The following is a 17944-nucleotide window of genomic DNA, read 5'->3' on the forward strand; positions in this document are numbered from 1 at the left end:
TCTGTTTAATCCTTGATAATCATGCATCTCCCAGTTTTAGTTGTTGAAATTTACAATCGACATTTAAGAAAAGACTTTATCAAGTCCTACTTATTTTCCTAAAAAAGGCAAACTTCTTTTGGTCAAAGATTAATTGTATATGCAAGAAAGATGCTATGTACTAGAAGTAAGGCTCAGCCAAGCCAGAATATACATTACATGCTATTGATGAAGATAAGTAGTCTTCTGTTGCAGACCAGTTAATGATTATCAGAAAGCATTGATGATAATTCAGCCACTTTTACAGAAAATAAATCTTTTCTGCCATTTCTGCCTACTACCTTCGACACAAAAAAAGCTGTAGTTATGCAAGCTCATCAGCAACGCAGCAATACTTCCACTTGATCACATTTAACTAGAGATCTAAGGAAAAAAAAATGCATATTGATCTATCTGAATCTATCTTGGACCCATGCTAACTAGCAGGCACTATAGATCCATACATCACAAACACACGCTGTGGTTATTTGTAAACATAGGGAAAATGATACCTTTAGCGCAATCTGCTCCATGAAATCCTGGAAAACAGTGGCAGACACCTGATACACACTCGCCATTCCCATGACAATTACGTGGGCAGTCTTGCACTGAATCTGAAATAGAAGCATCACAGGCACATTAGTTGGTTCCTATTTAGGCTACAAATTCTTTGCTTAATTTTTCTTCAGTTTATTTTGTCTTCAATACTTAGAAGAACAATCCCTAATAATGTTAACACCACAAAGTTCAGGTGAAGCAGAAAGGTACCAAGCTTTATGGTAGCATGAGTAAGTGCAGAGATCTTGTGATATTCTAAAGTCATGTATTAAGTCCCTGAGCACCATTAGAACTCAAAGTCTTCTGATAGTGCTCAAGTCCTCTGTTCCAACAGATAGACAGAACTGCCTCTTAAGACCTCTACAGCTATGTTTGAATTCATATTATGTAGCAAACATAATGCTTCATCAGGAAAATCGACAACCTCCCTTTTGCAATGAGACTTTGATCTTGCACAACCACTCTTCCATGTGAAACTGATATCCCAAGGAGTGTATCTTCTTTTCCTTCTACAGACATTTAAAGCCTCATTAATTAAGCTGACAGAAATAACTGCTGAACATGACAAAGAGGAGCTCTTTTGCTCCAGCAAATATTCTTTATCCTAAAAAAAAAAAAAATGAATAAAAAAGGTGCAAGTAGCTACACGAGAGGATGAAGAAGAGGTCTGCAAAAACAGAGGACAAGGTTTAACACTAGAGTTTAAGTGACTGACTGAAGTGTTGATGACTTCAATAATCTGAGAAGAGTAAGCACACCAGCCTGATAATAACATTTCAGCTGTACCAAAATACTTATTTTCCACAATTTCTGTTATTATTTGGATAACATATACACATTACTTAGTGTAACAACAACCTAGAAATAAAATTCTGATTTTGAAATTAATTCTTAAATTCACTTTCATTTGAAAGCTGCTGGATTTCAGTGGAACATATTTTCAACAGTGAATTATTGGAACAAAAATCTAATTGGAATGTTGTTACACTTCACTATTACTCCCTGTTGTTGTGGGACCTGTGGTCCCAAACTAAATGGCTCTGTCAGTCCCAGACAGCAAACAAATAGCAGCTGTACAACACAGAAAATGAATTTTGGATTTGGAACTAGCAGAACCATACAGAGTATTTTTCTGTCAAATTAAACTGAAAAGAGGAAAAAGATTCAAGCACGACTTTAAATCTAATCTCACAGTTGCAGGACACTAAATAAAAAAACTCTAAAGCAAATTTTCAAAGAGATGTCATTAGCTTGGCCTCCTGAAATGATTCCTGTAAACAATGAAAAATTGAAACGTAATGCTCAAAGTATCAATTTGTCTCATGAAGAAGCTTGTCTATAGATTTATTCATTATTTTGCTTCATGGCACACAAAGGCATTTTCTATGTATTCAAAATCATGGTAAATTTAGTATTGTCTGGGAGTTAACATCATTTCTGTTATTCTTTCTTCTCTTCCACATCAGAGAAACTTTCAGCTGTCTCAGATCCTTTGATTATGAAACGTCTGATACTAGGTGTGTGTAGAAGAACCTCTGAACTGGATAAAACACTATACTTTTCTCTACATTTCGGTCCAATTACTATTATTGCACTATCAAGTAGTCTACCTGACTATTAGACCTTTGATGCTCTTGAAAGCTGTAGCCTAGACCAGGCAACTCTTTTAAGGACAGCTTATCATATCTGAAGGTTTTCTAAGCACAATAGGGCCATAACAAGATATAAGCACAAATGTTCTTGCTGTTTTTGGAGAAGCAGAAAAAGCCTTCTATGGGCAAATAGGCAAATATATATATCAACGTGCATAGCACCTAGTAACTCTTACAAAACCACACAGAAACTATGGAAGAAAAATAATTTTTTCATCTTAATTGAGGTTAACAGAAACAATTATATTCATACTTAATGACACAGCATTGGCTATCCTCCTACACCCTTTGGGACTTAAGCCAACAAATGAATTTTATACTAATGTAAAAGGAAAAAATTAAGCTTCGTATTGTTAATCAGGCAGGACTGGAAAAGACCTCCAACTATTTTTCATCAAGCTTAAAAACTCACTTGGACTTTTTGCAGTTTCTCTTTCCCTAAATTAATAGGAATTACAGATTTATACAATATAGTGCCATTTAACACTTCACCAGCCAGGACAGAATACCACATAGACTATCTCAGAATTTTTTATGCCACTGTGACAAGATATTCAGCAAAGTTCATTAAGTGCTTCAAAGTTCAACAAATCTTCTAATAAAGCTTGGAGAATTTAGACGCAGTTTGATTTTCAACTAAACGTAACCCTATTCTTCTAACAAAACTGCAGGCTTCTCGGATCATAGGCTAGATGTTCTTCTGCTCTTGATTCCACCCACCACGTTGAGGAGATGACCCACTATTAGGTGAGTAGTAAGCTGTAAGACAGCATACGGCTAATTCACTGACTCAATTAATCTCTGGGGTGACTGCAAACAATAACCTCATTCGCATGTGTCAGTTGCTTGTGCTGTCTTTTCTACGAAGATTAAACAGCTCTCCTGTTGGATACTATTCCACCCAGGTGTAAAGAAGCTTCTCCAGAAAAGCAAATAAGAAATATAAAAATGACAGCGATAAGGGAGAGGAATATTAACTGGGGAATGCTTCAACCCAGACTGAACTTATCTGAGTCTTGTTTTCCAGAACTAAACTCAAGATCTATGGGAATGCTAAAATCTTAAAAGAGGTATCAACAAATTAAAATCAGCACCCCATTACAGACTTTCTGACAGAGCAGTGTAGAGAAAAAAAATGCACAACATAACATACGGATAAATAGGCCAAATACTGAAGACTGCAAGAAAGTATTATGACTTTAAGTAAGGGAAGGTATAAACAGAGAGGAAAAATGCTCAGCTTGTGGAGATACCTACCCAAAATAACTGTACTGAAAGAGACCACTTCTTTGTCCTTGCCATCATTGTAAAATGCCAGGTGCCACAAACCCACATCCAAGTATTGAACAAACACAGCCTCATTCTGAACAAGGGTCTGAATACTTCGACGTTCCCGTGGGGACTCCACCACACTCCATTTCTCTTTCCCATCCAAGCGTTCCATGAAATCATACTGCAGGGTAAAAAAAACAGGAAAAAAAAGAAAAAAAAAAAAAGGAAAAGAAACCCCACAAACAAACAACCCCCCAAACAAACAGACCTGAATACAGAATGATATTTCAGCTCAAAATCTGACACTACGTTTTCTCTTCTACTTTGTCATAAAATGGTATTTCTGGAAGATATGTCAATGTGAAACTAATATTTACTAGTCAACCATGGAACACACAGAGATTCTGTGACTCTTATCCTTTCTGAAACAGTGACATAGAATTATGCATCTTTGCTCTGCATAGGTGATCAAAAAAATGTACAAATGGTATTTCTTGACAAGCTGGGTTTTGAGAAAGAAGTTGAAATCAATGATTTGGCCCATCAAATTTTAGGTTTCTGCACAGCTTTCAAAGCTGGAAACCTTCAACCTATGAGACACACCCTTTTCTAAGCAATGGCCCACAATAAATTCTTGCTGCAAGAGGAACAGAAGTCTCAGATGTAGCTCCAGACATATAATTGAATGGAAGCCCCCAGAACGTGAAAACTAACAGGAAGAGCACAAACAGAAAATGTGTTTGTCTAATGTTAGGTAACTCAGCACCCGATAAAAATACACTACACAAGTTTTACATCACAGAGTAAGAGTTGCTTACCTGAGTTTGTGTGTGGAACAATCAGGGGCAAGTAGGATACAAAAACCAGAGGGAGCATGGAAAGGAATAACACAAATCAAGTGGCTGAAGGAATTGAACGTATATTAAGGAAAACTGCGAATTTCTGGTTGGATGGTTTCCAAGTAAGGTAGAACACTACATTAATCTTTGGAAAAGGGATCAAACAGAGCAAGTGATTATTTAGAGTATAAGAAGGATGGCACCATTAATAGCATGAAACTAAAAAAAGAAAGAAAGAAATTTAAGATGAATGTCAGATAAGCTTCCCATCTATTAAGCTTAGTAATAGCCTCCCAATGGAGATGCCACTGCATCACACAATTAAACAGGACTGGAAGAAATATTGGTTAATCTACAATAGGGAATAACTCTGCATAACAAAGCAGCTGGACTAGCTGTCCTAATAGGATTTTTTTCTGTCTTTAATGTTTGTGATCCTGGAGTTCTCAAGCTGATGCTATGCTCAACTTCCTAGCTCTCATAGTCCCTATCTAAGGGAAGCCCTTAAGAAACAACAAAAACAATATATCTAATCTTTTGATAGTTCTATAACAAGTCCCCTATGAAAACACATCTTGTTTTAGACACATTTATCTATGTAGGAGTAGATAGAGATAGATAGACATGTCTAAAGAAAGATGTATGTGTTCAATAAAATACAGTAATAGTATGTGCTTGCTTGCCAGTAGTTTCATTGCATTTCCCTCCGTTATCTCTAGCACATACAGTCTGTGCTTGCGACAGCTATGAGAAAACATACACCTTCGCTTGCTTTCAGTTTAAACAGAAAACTGTAATCTTGCATCCTCCAATCAAAACAGACTAAACATTCACAGAGGGCTGTCTTGTACACTGTATTCCGCTCATTAACAGTGAGTTCTGGCAAATAATACACAATATGGAATAAAATAACGAAGATTCTCCCTTCTAGTAGAACAGACAGACACATGAACTGATTTAACACTTTAGTGCCATGCTACACCTTATCTAAAACTGCGGTAGAAAAGCTGACCTTTCTATTTGGAATTTTGTAACAGTTATATACGAGCAATGTAGAGTCCTTGATACACTTAGCCTTACAACAAAGGGAGAAGTATGGAAGTACTACTAGCTCCCTGTTAAACATGTGGAACTGACACCAATACGCAGCCAGAAATGAAATCCATGGCAGGGTAGGAATGTGAGCCCAGGTCTACTAATGTTGAAAGCGATTGTCACAGGAAGTGCATTATCCACTCTTTCCTATGCCTTTAATAGTGGGAAAGAGTAGAAGTGGAATAAAAAGTTTCACTGAACCGTTAATATCAGATTGCCATCCACTTGAGCCTTTTTTCACACAGGATTTTTGCAGGAGAGGGTAAATCAGGTAAATGAGTACGTTTAAGCCAATGTACGCCAGAGATTGAGAGAATTCTGGCATGTCAGTAACTTTCAGAGTATCAGAGGTGCCAAACACATATATCTATCTCTTAAATCAATGACATTTGGAAATATTGCTAAAACCTATCATCTAACAGTCAGAGGTTAAGGACAGACCCATCACCTCCTTGGGAAATGTTATTACTCGGGCAACATCTTGGGAAAAAGAAATCTTGCTCTTCAGAACAATCGTTCACAAAGGGTCAACTAAGGAAGTAGCAATAAAAGCTGACATTTCTCACTGGTAACATGCTGTTCGTCTCTGCTTGTGCTGGCAGGTTCCTCTGCCTCCCCTCTGTTTGATGCTGATTCTACCTCATATAGTAGAGAATGCTCAGCAGTTGGCAAGATTGAAGGGGAAGAGTATTCAGGCTGAAACTGCTTGAAGTAGTTTTAGCTGCAGAATCTCTTTTCACAATGATGGGGTGTGACCTAGTGAGAGCAGGTCCCTTGGCATGACTCCCCATAAGGCTACAATTTTAACTTTGGTAAAGTTAAGACCAGTATTGCCCCTCTTTAATCAAACTGTGAAGAACTATTTCATGCTTAGGCAAAACCAAAATGACTAAACCTGAATAACTTTATGAACGGTGAAGTACCAGCGCAAACTGATACAGAATCTAACAATACATTTTTATCCCTCTTTGGATTCCTCAGGACAGAGGAAAAAAGAAGGAAGATAATGTATCTGCTGGTGGTTCCCTGGGTATACAAATCTTAATGTGTCAGCAAGTACTAGGTATATGCACCCCAAAATCTAAAATCCCTGACTGAAGTTTCACCGAGATGGTACTGTGAATTCATAACTGGATAAGATTTCTTCACATGGTTGGCTGAATCATCATTTTGCTTCTTGTGGCCCTGTTGATTTTCTGATTTACCACACTTTCATGATTAATTATGTTTATATAATGTTGTGCTGAAGATATTACTCTTGCTTTAAAACTATTTATTGACAAATACGCGTAGCTTCGAAGACCCATCTAGGAAAAGAATGAAAGTACTTTCATGATCATTAAGAAGTAACTGTGGAATTTTTGATCTAACACACACAACTGCTAAGGAAGAGACAACTAAATCACTTGAATTAGGGAATGGATCTGTCAAACCAAACTAAATCTCTGAAGTAATTTGGAAGTTTCACTGACTTTTTTTTTTTTATGATCCTTTCTATTTCATGGCTTCATACTGAAAGTCACACGAAAATGGCAAAAACTGCTCAGAAACAAAATGTACCAGAAATCCCAAATGACTACATCTTCAGAGTTCAATTTTGCAGGGGGAAGTACTTACTATGATTAAAGCTCCATATAAGCAAGTGACTTGCCAGCCTACTTCTCTACACAAATTCCAAATTCACCTTCTCAGTGAGTTTGTTTATTTTTACTACACAGCATACCAAAACCCTACTGCATACTTTTATTTACAAACCTAAATCTTATACTGAGTTATTTCTAGGCAATTTGTTTTTATAATTTCTCCATTCAGTGCTCTCTATCCTCCGATGCATTTTATTCATAGGCTAATAAAGACCTTCTTTTTCCAGTAACCACGGGGAGTCAGCAAAACAGTTTTGGAACTTTACATGTACGGTAGTGACTACACTGCACAATGCCATCCATATAGCCCAGATCGACTGAGCCCAGCTGCATACAGGAAGTGAACTAGTTGTGAAAGCATAGCAAAGCAAAGAGAGCTTACAGGGGTCAAGACCCAAAACGCAGAGAGCTTGCATAACCTTTGGGTTTTTTCTTAGATTTGAAACTATTTGCATGCCTCCACAAAATCCCTAACAGTGTTTGAAATTAGGAATTGAAAAGCAAGATTTCTCAGAGCTCTTGTTCTAATACTGGATGCGTATTCAAATGGAGGGAGGGAAAAAAAAAAAAAGGAAAAAACATGGCTGGCGTTGTGGCTAGCATTCATCTTTATGCCAAAGCCCTGTAAGACCTAAGCAGCCAAGAAAACATGTCAGGGAAACTTGTTTGCAAAGTGCTTTAAAATTAGTTCTTCACAAAATCCAGTTGGTAATTATTCATTAAAATACACCGATGAAACATCTGATACCCACAGTGACAGCCAACTGATTTGTTTCAACATTTGAATGTGACACAACACAACTGGTACAATGCAGCGCAGCATTCAGTAGTAACAGCACAGTTGCCATCAGATAACTTTAAGGTGGTCAGAGCACCTAAATGTGTTTGAGCGCTGGCTAAAGAGTAACAAGGTAACACTGAAGCTCCCCAGCTATTCAAGTTGTTCCAAATATAGCCATTTCCTGTTCTAAATGAAAACAGTTTTCATTTTTACACGAAAAATTTGTAAGTATAAAACACTCTGCAGGAAATGAAAACAATACAACTCCATGCACTGCCTTCTCCAGACATTACAGTGATGTTTCTATAAGGTTACCTTATTTCATGCATCATTTGGAACATTCTACCAATGTGTAGTAACATTATAATTGCTGTAATCTCTGTAGTCACTTCATGCGTTATTTGACATTGAGTTAATTTTCTATACATTATCAATTTTATTAATATGACTATCTTCTACTAATTTTCTATTGATTATTCAAGCTCGCAATGTGCATTTTGTTATTTCTATGTAGGACCACCCAGGTTGGAAGAGTTTTGCTTGAAAGCAATGCATTCCTGCTTGTAGTCTGCTTGCCACTCAAAACTGCATTTTCACCTCTCCTCCAGAGCTCTATTCCCTATGCACATAGCACACAAGGCTGCTTCTAGACAAGCTTACAGCTACATCAGTTTGACTGACTAAACCAGGCATTTGGAATATTTGCTAAACAGTAATACTGAGAAGGTTAAATCTCAGCAGGGCTCTCAGACAGTAACTGCATCTTGTTGTCTCAGGTTAATCATGTACCTAATTTGCTGATTATTGACTTGCTCCCACAAAGGATTTTACTTGGCTTGACACACCAGCACTGATCAGTGATGAACTGTCAAGTGTAGTTGTTCACTGCTTTACAGCTCATGTCCCTAACCTGCAGAAACAAGGATTTTAAATTTCAATTTTAAAATATCATCTGGTGTCAGCTTCAGACTATTTTCATTAATACAAAACCATTCTGCTCCTTTCTGTCAGAACAAGGCTTCTTTTTACTAACTCAGGTCTGTAACAGCTTGCCTTTCTTTTTCTAAAATTATTTCTCTTGGTAGCAGCTTGGCTGAATTGTGATTGCTGGGCAAAAATGCCAAGCAATCTTCTGCTGTACCACGCTGTTGACAAGCACCAGGACCCTGCATGAATACGGGAAAGTAATTCTGCACATTATACTGGTGGATTTCATTAACTCCAGTTATGGAAGAGGGTTGGAATTGCTTCCTCTAAGGACTGGAAAACAGGTTCTCTGAGGAGGAATCCAGCTTAGTAGGAAACACAGTTGATATTTCTCATTATTTAATTTAACAGAAAGGTCACAAAATTTATATCCTACCCACATAAGGTGGAGTGAAAGAAGGAAGAGAAACTTTGCCTGATCATATCCTTCTCAGATGAAAACATCATAATAAAACGTAGAACAAATACATTTGATCACAGTGCAACAGAAATTAAAGTTCAGCTTGAATTGAAAAAATATTTTGTACTACCAGTTACATCCAACTGGATTTCTTGTAAAAGATACAGGCATACCTCCATCATGTCTTAGTCAGACAATTATAATTAACTTGTATTTACAGCAAACCTTGATGATTGCTTAGCAGCTTTGGTTGCCCTAAGTCATTTTCACATCATGATTTATACTTTTGTTTGTTTTCCTTAACTAAATTGCTGTTTTTTCACGGTGGAATGATAGCGGAAGTGAGCGCCAAAATTCTGAATTAAATGAGATGTGCTCAATGAATTATGCCATTACCTCACTAAAACAGTTAAAGATCCATAGACATAATTTCGCCCTCAAGACAACATATTGAAGCATTACAGCCAAAATCAAAACTTTCTTAAGAAACTGGAACATATTCTCTATGGAGATCTTCCGGGTTGCATGTATGTCTGGAAATGGCTGAAAATTAGTCAGCAGCCCTCTACAATTTCCCCAATTTATCTAGTCTTTGTATGGAACTTCAGGATGCTGTATGCTAACCTCTAGCTATATGGAAAACTGAACACTTGCCCTGCCCTCCTTGGGTTGTGGACCGCTGATCCTTATTTCTTACCAGTCAGATACATCCATTCAATAACTCACAGAACATTTTAAAACAGCGTACTACAGGAAGTTGATGGAGTTTGGATAGTCAAAGCTCCTTGTTCACAAATTCTTAGAAGTAGAGGTCATAAACCCATGTAAACCTCTTCTCTCCTTTCCTCCCAACTCTGTTTCAAGATTTTGGTTCTCAATTCAGACTACAGGCAAGAATAAACATCAAGGAACAAGAGGCAATGCAGAATAGTTCCATAAATTCGCCTCACATTGGGAAGCAGATCCAAAATTCAGTTAATGTAAGTGTAGTTTTCCCCAGAAAATTAATTGGTTCACTGTTTGTACCATGAGTTTGTGCATGTACACGGATACAGTTCACTTAGGGTTGATACCTCCTTGCAGGCAATATGAACATACTTTCTCTATATGGCAATATGTAGCAATGCAATTATGTTAAAGCCTCTGGGCTTTTAGCTTAGATCATGCATTTTAACCATTTATGTAATTGCAGTTTGCTTTGCCAAATGACAAAAAACGTAGTAGCAGTTCTTTGTAAATCAGGGCAAGGCATCTAGAAGTGTTAAATGAGGCTTTCCCAAAAGGGATCATGGAGTTCTACATTTGCTTTTTGGAAATCATATACTAAATAAAGCATTTTAAGTTTAGGTGATAATTTCTGAACAAAGAACCGATTTTTAGCAGTAAGGATATGCATGATGGAAGGGGTCCTTTCCAAAAGCTGGTTGCTATTTCTGGTTCCCTTGCACTCTAAAGAATGGAGGCTCTTTCCTTTTAGTATGTGTAACTGCAAATATATTATTTCTCATTACAGTTCTAATTTAAGTAAATGGGAATCCTTCCATTCCCATTAATGAGTTTTCAATATAATAAAAAAAACCTTCTCTCTGTAACAGAAAATACAACTATATCTTCTCACAGTAAAGAAATTAAAACACTCACTGCACAACCTAGAAGAAAAAGATACTCAAGTTTGGTCTCACTAACTTTAAAACTATCTTTACCTACAGCCCTTCACTCTGTACTACAGAGTCACTGTAAAAATACAGCATTACTGAGTTTTCATCTTTGAGGCTGGTTAGAAATCAAGAAGAATTGGATTTCCCAACTGCAAGACTTGCCCCATGTCTGAGTCAGATATTATACCTAAATACGGTCCTTGAGGGAAAAGTACTACAATTAAAGCTCCCAAATGCATGGCCACTGCATTATGTTCTCTAATATGGCTGGGTAGCAGTGGTGCCAAAGTCTGTTGCATACCCCAGTGATGCCATTCCAACAGCCTGTGGAGATTAAAACTTCTACGAAGCTAGAAAATTATATGTTAACACATCTAGCTGTGCATGCATTACAACTGTATACAGTGCTTTGATACTGTGAGTTTGACCAACACCACTCATTGTTTTTGACTGGTGTATAACTGGATAGGTTTATCCCAATTGGTGCCAAGATTCTGTCAGAGATTTAAAACCTTGAGTGCCAAACTGCAAGTTATCTTAAAAACCTGAATGGCAAGAACATCATTGATTACCTCTTTTATCAATGTACTGCTGAGGTATGTAATAACCTAGAAATCTTAATATCAGGGTGTTCAGTCAAATATCACAAATTAAGTAATTCCCAGGAATCCCTAAACTTGCGCTCCATAAGCTCCAACAGAAATCTAACATAGGTGCTCTAAACTTTTGCATTTTGACAGTTAAAGCCAACAAATACATTGACAAAGTACCTGGGCATGTGATGGTGGAAGTCCTCTTCTTATATAAACACCAAAAAGAGCATCCTTCCCTAAGGATATGTTGAACTTCAGGAACTGTGGCTGGCTGATATGGATCTGAGACCGCCAAAAAACTCCAGGGGGCACTTCCTGGGTGACTCTGCGGCCAACTTCTGTTTCTCCACTATCTATGCTGCTATTCCTAGTGACCCACGGTCCTATAAAATAAAAGCAAATATAAATCAAATGAGATAACTGCTTTTAATACAGGTATTATTCATTCAAGATGAACGTCTGTGGCAATGCCACCTTTTAAATCAAACTGTAACTTTCCTTTCTTATTCTGATGCAATCTGCCTGTTGTTTCAATCAGTATGTAAGAATTTGACCCCTATATTTGAAGTAAGAAGACTGTGAACCTTTTTCTGTGGAGCATCTGCAATCTTCTAATCCCTCCAACCCTTTAATTCTGCAATTGCTCTTTACTGATCAAATACAGTAACAGTATAGAGTCAATAAAGCACATACAAATCTCCGTGTGCTCTTTTCAGTTGCATCTTGTACACAACCAGGGTATAAAAACAATTATCAGAAAGGTGAACTGAAGGGGTAACTTCAATCTAAATGAACTGATTGCAAATTTTTATTACCATTGTTTTATATAGTAAAGTAGTCCAATAAACTCCAGGTCATAGACAAGAGAGCTGACAGAAGAAATGAAATGCACAGAAAAGGATTTGGAAGACAGTTTCTGTACTCTAATATGCATCTTCTTCTTGAAAGAAAGTTAGTACAACTCAATGTGCTGCCTTTTAAGTTCTCTCTGCCTGAAGCTGAGGCTATATACGAGTCTTTCTCCCTCGTGCTGTGGTTAGTCAAAATCCATCATTTGATGGTTCTTCAGCATGCATTATTGAAGACAAGATACAAGACCCTTCTGGTTGAGTGCTCTGGCTTCCAGCCCATGAAAATAGTCAACTTCTACAACATGGTGCAAATCCCTTCTGTTCTCAGCTGAAGAGGATGGTTCTGAGGCTATACATATTTTAAACATGGAGTGCGATACGTGAAGAGTTAGCAGCGCTTTCAAGCTACAGTATGTAGCAACGTTTGACTTTGTGTTCCGTATTCCCGAACAACATGGTGAGAAATCCATTTTGAAATTATTACAACAGACACTATAAGGACCAGAAAACCAAAAATATCTGTTAACAATCACAGAAATTTAAAGGTCTCATTAATATCACTATTAATACACACTGGATGGTAGTGATACCTCTGATACAACCTGACAGAATTTGTTAAAAGCTCAATGTTTACTTCATGTTTTTTTCATGGTGTAATGCTATTTTCAATAAATGGCAAGTTACTTTTGAAATATATTCCAGCACTGTATGAATGTAACAGGATGGCACAGAATGACATATAATTCCAGCAGGTAAGTACATAACAGCTTTTCTGTCTTGACTATCTTTAATTGAGAGCTGCAATAGCATGGTTTCAATTATAGATTCCAAATTATCTATGTTAGCAGCACTTACACTTGTACATAATGAAACAGATATTATGTTGGCAGTGTTTTGAAATGGTAAAAGAATGCTCTGAATACCAACTGCTATACAGTTTTTGGCAACTTGTTTGTTTTTTCATTTTCTATGTTAATGGGTCTACAATAACACCACAGCACTAAGAAAAAAAGAAAGCAGAAGCTGCAAAGACAGGCTGCAAAGAAAGGAAAAATGGCTGAGAATGTCAAGCAACGTGCCTCTAGAGCCGCCCAAGAACACAGGTATCAACCAGATTCAAACATGTAATGTTTCATAAAAACTACATGATTTCATTTCTAATGGATTACTGCAACAGAGGATATCTCAAAGTTCCTACCTCAATGAAGTCAGACACCATCTCACTAGAATTTAAATTACTCGTTACGCATATGGACAGGAAAACCAGGTACAGAGCACATAAAATCACCTGTTGAATGCTATACTGGAATCGCTGGCAGAGCTGGCAAGTCAGCCTAAGACTGAGGGCTCCTTCATCTCCTTTGAGTACAACATCACACTTACTTCACTTGACAATTCCAAGTTATGGTAATAAATGATGAATTTTTTTCAACATTCTTAAAAAGTGTGCTGTAAATTATTTCTTTGGAAGCAGACTGTACATACTTAAATGAACATCAACTGTATCTAATCTGAGAACAGACTCCTTGACACACTCTAAAGAACCTTGTTCTTCAGGATCAGTATATCCACAAAGTGAAACAGTCAAAGAAAAAGCTATTTCCAGGAAGTATTACAGTAGGCATTATTATTATGATAAAAGCTGTGTAAGTAATAAAGGTGGGAAGATTAATAGACCAGTGCCTCTTCCAGTATTCTCTGTCCACAGACTCCTTATACTCAGTGAATTATCTGCATTATATATTTTTTCAATTTGGTTAATTTCATGTCTACAACAAAGCTGCTCCAGTCCACAGAAGCTAGTGCAAATCTTTGACACGAAGAACACCGAAGTCAGTAAGTGTAATCTATTTCTGAAATCCATACGTAAAATGGGTGGGAATCTGGAGCTTAGATCAGTTTGAAATCAGTAGCCTCCCCCCATGTTGGCATCTGTTTCTCATTTAGTTACTTTTTAAGCAATCCTTTATATTTATACTTTTTAATACAGTATATATATAAAACTTTATACTTTTTAATACAGTTCTAGAATTCAGTGGAGCAGTGGTCATGTATAGAGAGATGGCTTGTATCAGCAGCACAAATCTAATATTCTGATTAGTTAAAAAATAAGCAGCTTATAGTCACTTACCTCATGTCATAAACATAACATAAACATATATATATATATATATCAGGGCTGTTAAGTACTGAAACGGCTACTAACACACATAAATAGCCTATGCCACAGAATAAGTTTTAGAAAAACAAATCCTTGTCAGAACACTTTAAGAAGTAACGTGGTGTTAGAATGCCCTCATGCATACATCTGCTTTACAAATTACTGAGTCACGTGTTTTTCATCTCCATCAAATAGAAATTATACTCAATATTGCCTCAGCCATTGTACCTTACTTTTATCCAGTGCGGCAAGCTTACCGACCACGCAAATGGTAAGACCACCGTAGTCTCGGTTGGACATTATGGTTTCATTGGCTATTAAAGCAGCTCCAAAACACCACCATCAATGACTTCTGCTAATTACATTGCTTCCAAGTCTGCTGACTATATATTCCCTAGAATTATAACTTTGCAAATAAATTTCATTCTTATGGAGGCTCAAGTTTTAGTATTTCTAGTTGAATTTAGCCTTAGCCTCCTTTGGTTTTCCAAAATTCTGTCTTGTATTAATAGCTGGGAAAGTGCATTTTTCAGGAGTCAAGAATCCTCAAAAACATCAATTAAGCTAAAAAGAGAATATACCAGTCATCAGGAGAACCAGCGTTACATTCACACTACTTCAGCATGCACCATACTACAAATACATAGGATGTCAAACTTTCCCAACAAAAAGTTACTAGAAAAAGACCATTCCTTTATATTTCTCTTGAAAATTTTGAAGTTGTTAGCTTAAAAATTGGTGAAAACTGCAGATAAGACAATTGATATTGTAATTATCAATCATCCTAGTGACATGATTGAGGTTCCTAATACTGAAATGATTCAGTACAGCTTGGCATTATCTTTGGAAGCATCTCCCCATAAATGCCCTTTTATTGCTCTACAACATAAATGACCTGGTTTCTAGTTGTCCAAACCACTCCTGGAACATTTCAGTGTCTCAGGAAAATCCGTCTATGAAGAGAACTGTGACAGCTGTAGGGGTTCAACACAGCATAGGATTTTAAGAGCAGGTTAGATGAGCAACTATCACAAGTGATTAAGATATACTTAACCTACAACAAAGAATGGAACAGATGGATGACCCCTTATTTTCAAGTCTGTATTTTTGTAGTATGGCATGCCTCTGCTCTATATTCAGCCTGTGCCACGTTTGTGAGAAACAGCTGCTGTCTCACCTCCGGCATGCTGAAAGGGATCCTTATTTTTGCTTTTAAGAATTTAATACATGACATCCTGTTTTTATGGCTCTACATTACAATGCCGAAATAACAGAATTTAGAAATGCTCAAAGTTGTAATAAGATATAAGTTTTATATTTGCAGGTTTAACTAACAACTTATAAAGTTATAAGTCCAGCAAGCTATCAGAGCTCTAAAGATTATACATTATCGAATCATACTCCCATGAATTCCTGCTGAGTTACTCTTGTTGGTATGAGACACAAAACTAGTGAGGGTATCTTGGTTCTACTCCTTGCTTTGACATAGCCAGTGCACCTGAGTTGGTCATGATCTTGATGTTCTCAGATGACTACTTGTAAAACAGAAATATTAACAATGACCTATTAAAAATCCTCACCTTGAAGATGAGTAATGCAGAGCAGTCACATAAAAATACTACAGGAGGTGTCTCAACATTGGCCTCTTCATGTTCCTTCCTCCCCAAGTTAGAAATACCGAAATGAAATGCAAAGTAGATATGACCATTGAATCTCTTTTCTTAGTTAATAGGCTTAAGTTTATTTTTTTAAACTTGAAAAGGAGAACATCATCCTAGCTTTATAGTGCAGAAAAAGGCATTGCAAATAACAGTTCCACTTATAAACTCTGTCTCTAGAGACTCTTAAACTTTTTTTTATAGCTCCCTTCAGTCTTCACCTCCTAATGTAGAGAATGCATCTTGCCACCTGACTCACTCCCCTCCAGCTATTTTTAGAAGCTTTTCCATTTTGATGGACCACTGCAGATCACATTCAGAGAACATCAACTGTATTTAAGCGAAGCTACAGATGTGACAAACTGACAAATCTGGGAAGAAAGACTAACCCAAACAACTCATACTATTGTGAACCAATAAATCCCAACATCATTATCTCTGCTGTGGGTGACCATTTAGAGTTCCGCCTGTTTATCTCATAACCCCATGGATACTTGATTTTTTTTTTCCTGTGATTTTCTCTCTATAAACATCTACAAAAGAGAGTTTTAAAAGCATACTTCTTCATCTTACCCAGGGGAGCCATTTCAATCACTCAGTCAAACATATATTTATCAACTAAATAACACTTATTCATTTAAACTGCTGTGTTATTTACCCAGCTGAATTACTATTTTGGCATATACATTTGAAAGGACTGTTTTAGCACTCAAGTATATTTGCTTTTGAAGCTATCAAATAGGCAATACATGACAACAGCAATGCAAACTCCCCCTGCTAACTTGTCAGCAAGCCTCATCTTTGAGCTGGAGGTCAGTTTCAAGGTGGCAGCTGATAGGACATGCCCAGTCAGCCTTTAATTTAACTGACGTCAAGCAGTGTCAGCTATGGAGGCAGAACTGTATCTACACTGAAACCAGATGTACTTGAGTATTTATTATAGGCTCCTCTCCCATACTGTAGTTAAAATTAAAAAATAAAAATGAAATCTGGCCACCAGCAGTGTCACGCTACGGACATCACATTTAAATAGCAATTAACTCCAGTGCTTTGACTGTGTGCCTTTATAACGGTGCTGACTGTAAATTGTGTCTTGATAACACTCTTGAAAAATATCTAGCAGAATAACCATTCCAACAGATCCATAATGAACCACCACAATAATTTGGACAATTTCAAATTAAATACAAGGAATAAATATCACCAATGTTGGTTAAAGAGAATTCTCTTTCACTTCTCTTCCTTTACCTCTGCATTTCTTATACTTCACTGCTGCAGACATAGCTTTCCTTATCTTTTTATCTAACTTATTTTTCTGGTGTTGTTTGTTATATAGTTAGGGATTTTCACAGATGACTCAGAATTCCAAAATAATTTATGGTACAGCTGTGTAAAGGAAACCATTCCATATAAAAATGCACTCCACTGACTTTTTGCCAAAAAAAGAATGCGTGGGAATTACTATGGTTTTCAATGATAGCTTGATTTTTTCCTCAGGTAAATTCGCTACTCACATGACCAGACATTTCTTATTGTTTCAGAAAGGCAAACAAAAAAAGTAGAAAATGTCTTTTCTATACAAATTTCTTCAGTGGAAAAATCAGTGCTATGCACTATTACCACACTAATCACTTCCTATATGAACTTATGCTTCAAAATACCTACTACTAATACACAAGTGCCCTAGGACCCAAGTGAAAACAGATTCTTTTTGAAATGTATACAATAGATTGACTGCTGATGCAAAACAAATTCCCACAGCTACAATAAAGTAAAAA

General features: G+C 36.8%; 1 protein-coding gene across 1 annotated transcript in view; it reads right to left on the reverse strand.

The window, feature by feature from the left end:
* TENM2 (teneurin transmembrane protein 2) overlaps nucleotides 1–17944 on the reverse strand; it is a 640368-nt gene that overhangs the window by 111326 nt on the left and 511098 nt on the right. Inside the window, exons 8-10 of the mRNA XM_050905122.1 lie at nucleotides 11674–11879; nucleotides 3486–3681; nucleotides 531–632 (exon numbers count right to left, since the gene is read on the reverse strand). Coding sequence (XP_050761079.1) covers nucleotides 531–632; nucleotides 3486–3681; nucleotides 11674–11879 — 504 coding nt within the window. The remainder of the gene's footprint in view (nucleotides 1–530; nucleotides 633–3485; nucleotides 3682–11673; nucleotides 11880–17944) is intronic.

The sequence above is a fragment of the Gymnogyps californianus genome, chromosome 14 (assembly GCF_018139145.2).
Source record: "Gymnogyps californianus isolate 813 chromosome 14, ASM1813914v2, whole genome shotgun sequence".
In the NCBI taxonomy this organism is placed as follows: domain Eukaryota; kingdom Metazoa; phylum Chordata; class Aves; order Accipitriformes; family Cathartidae; genus Gymnogyps; species Gymnogyps californianus.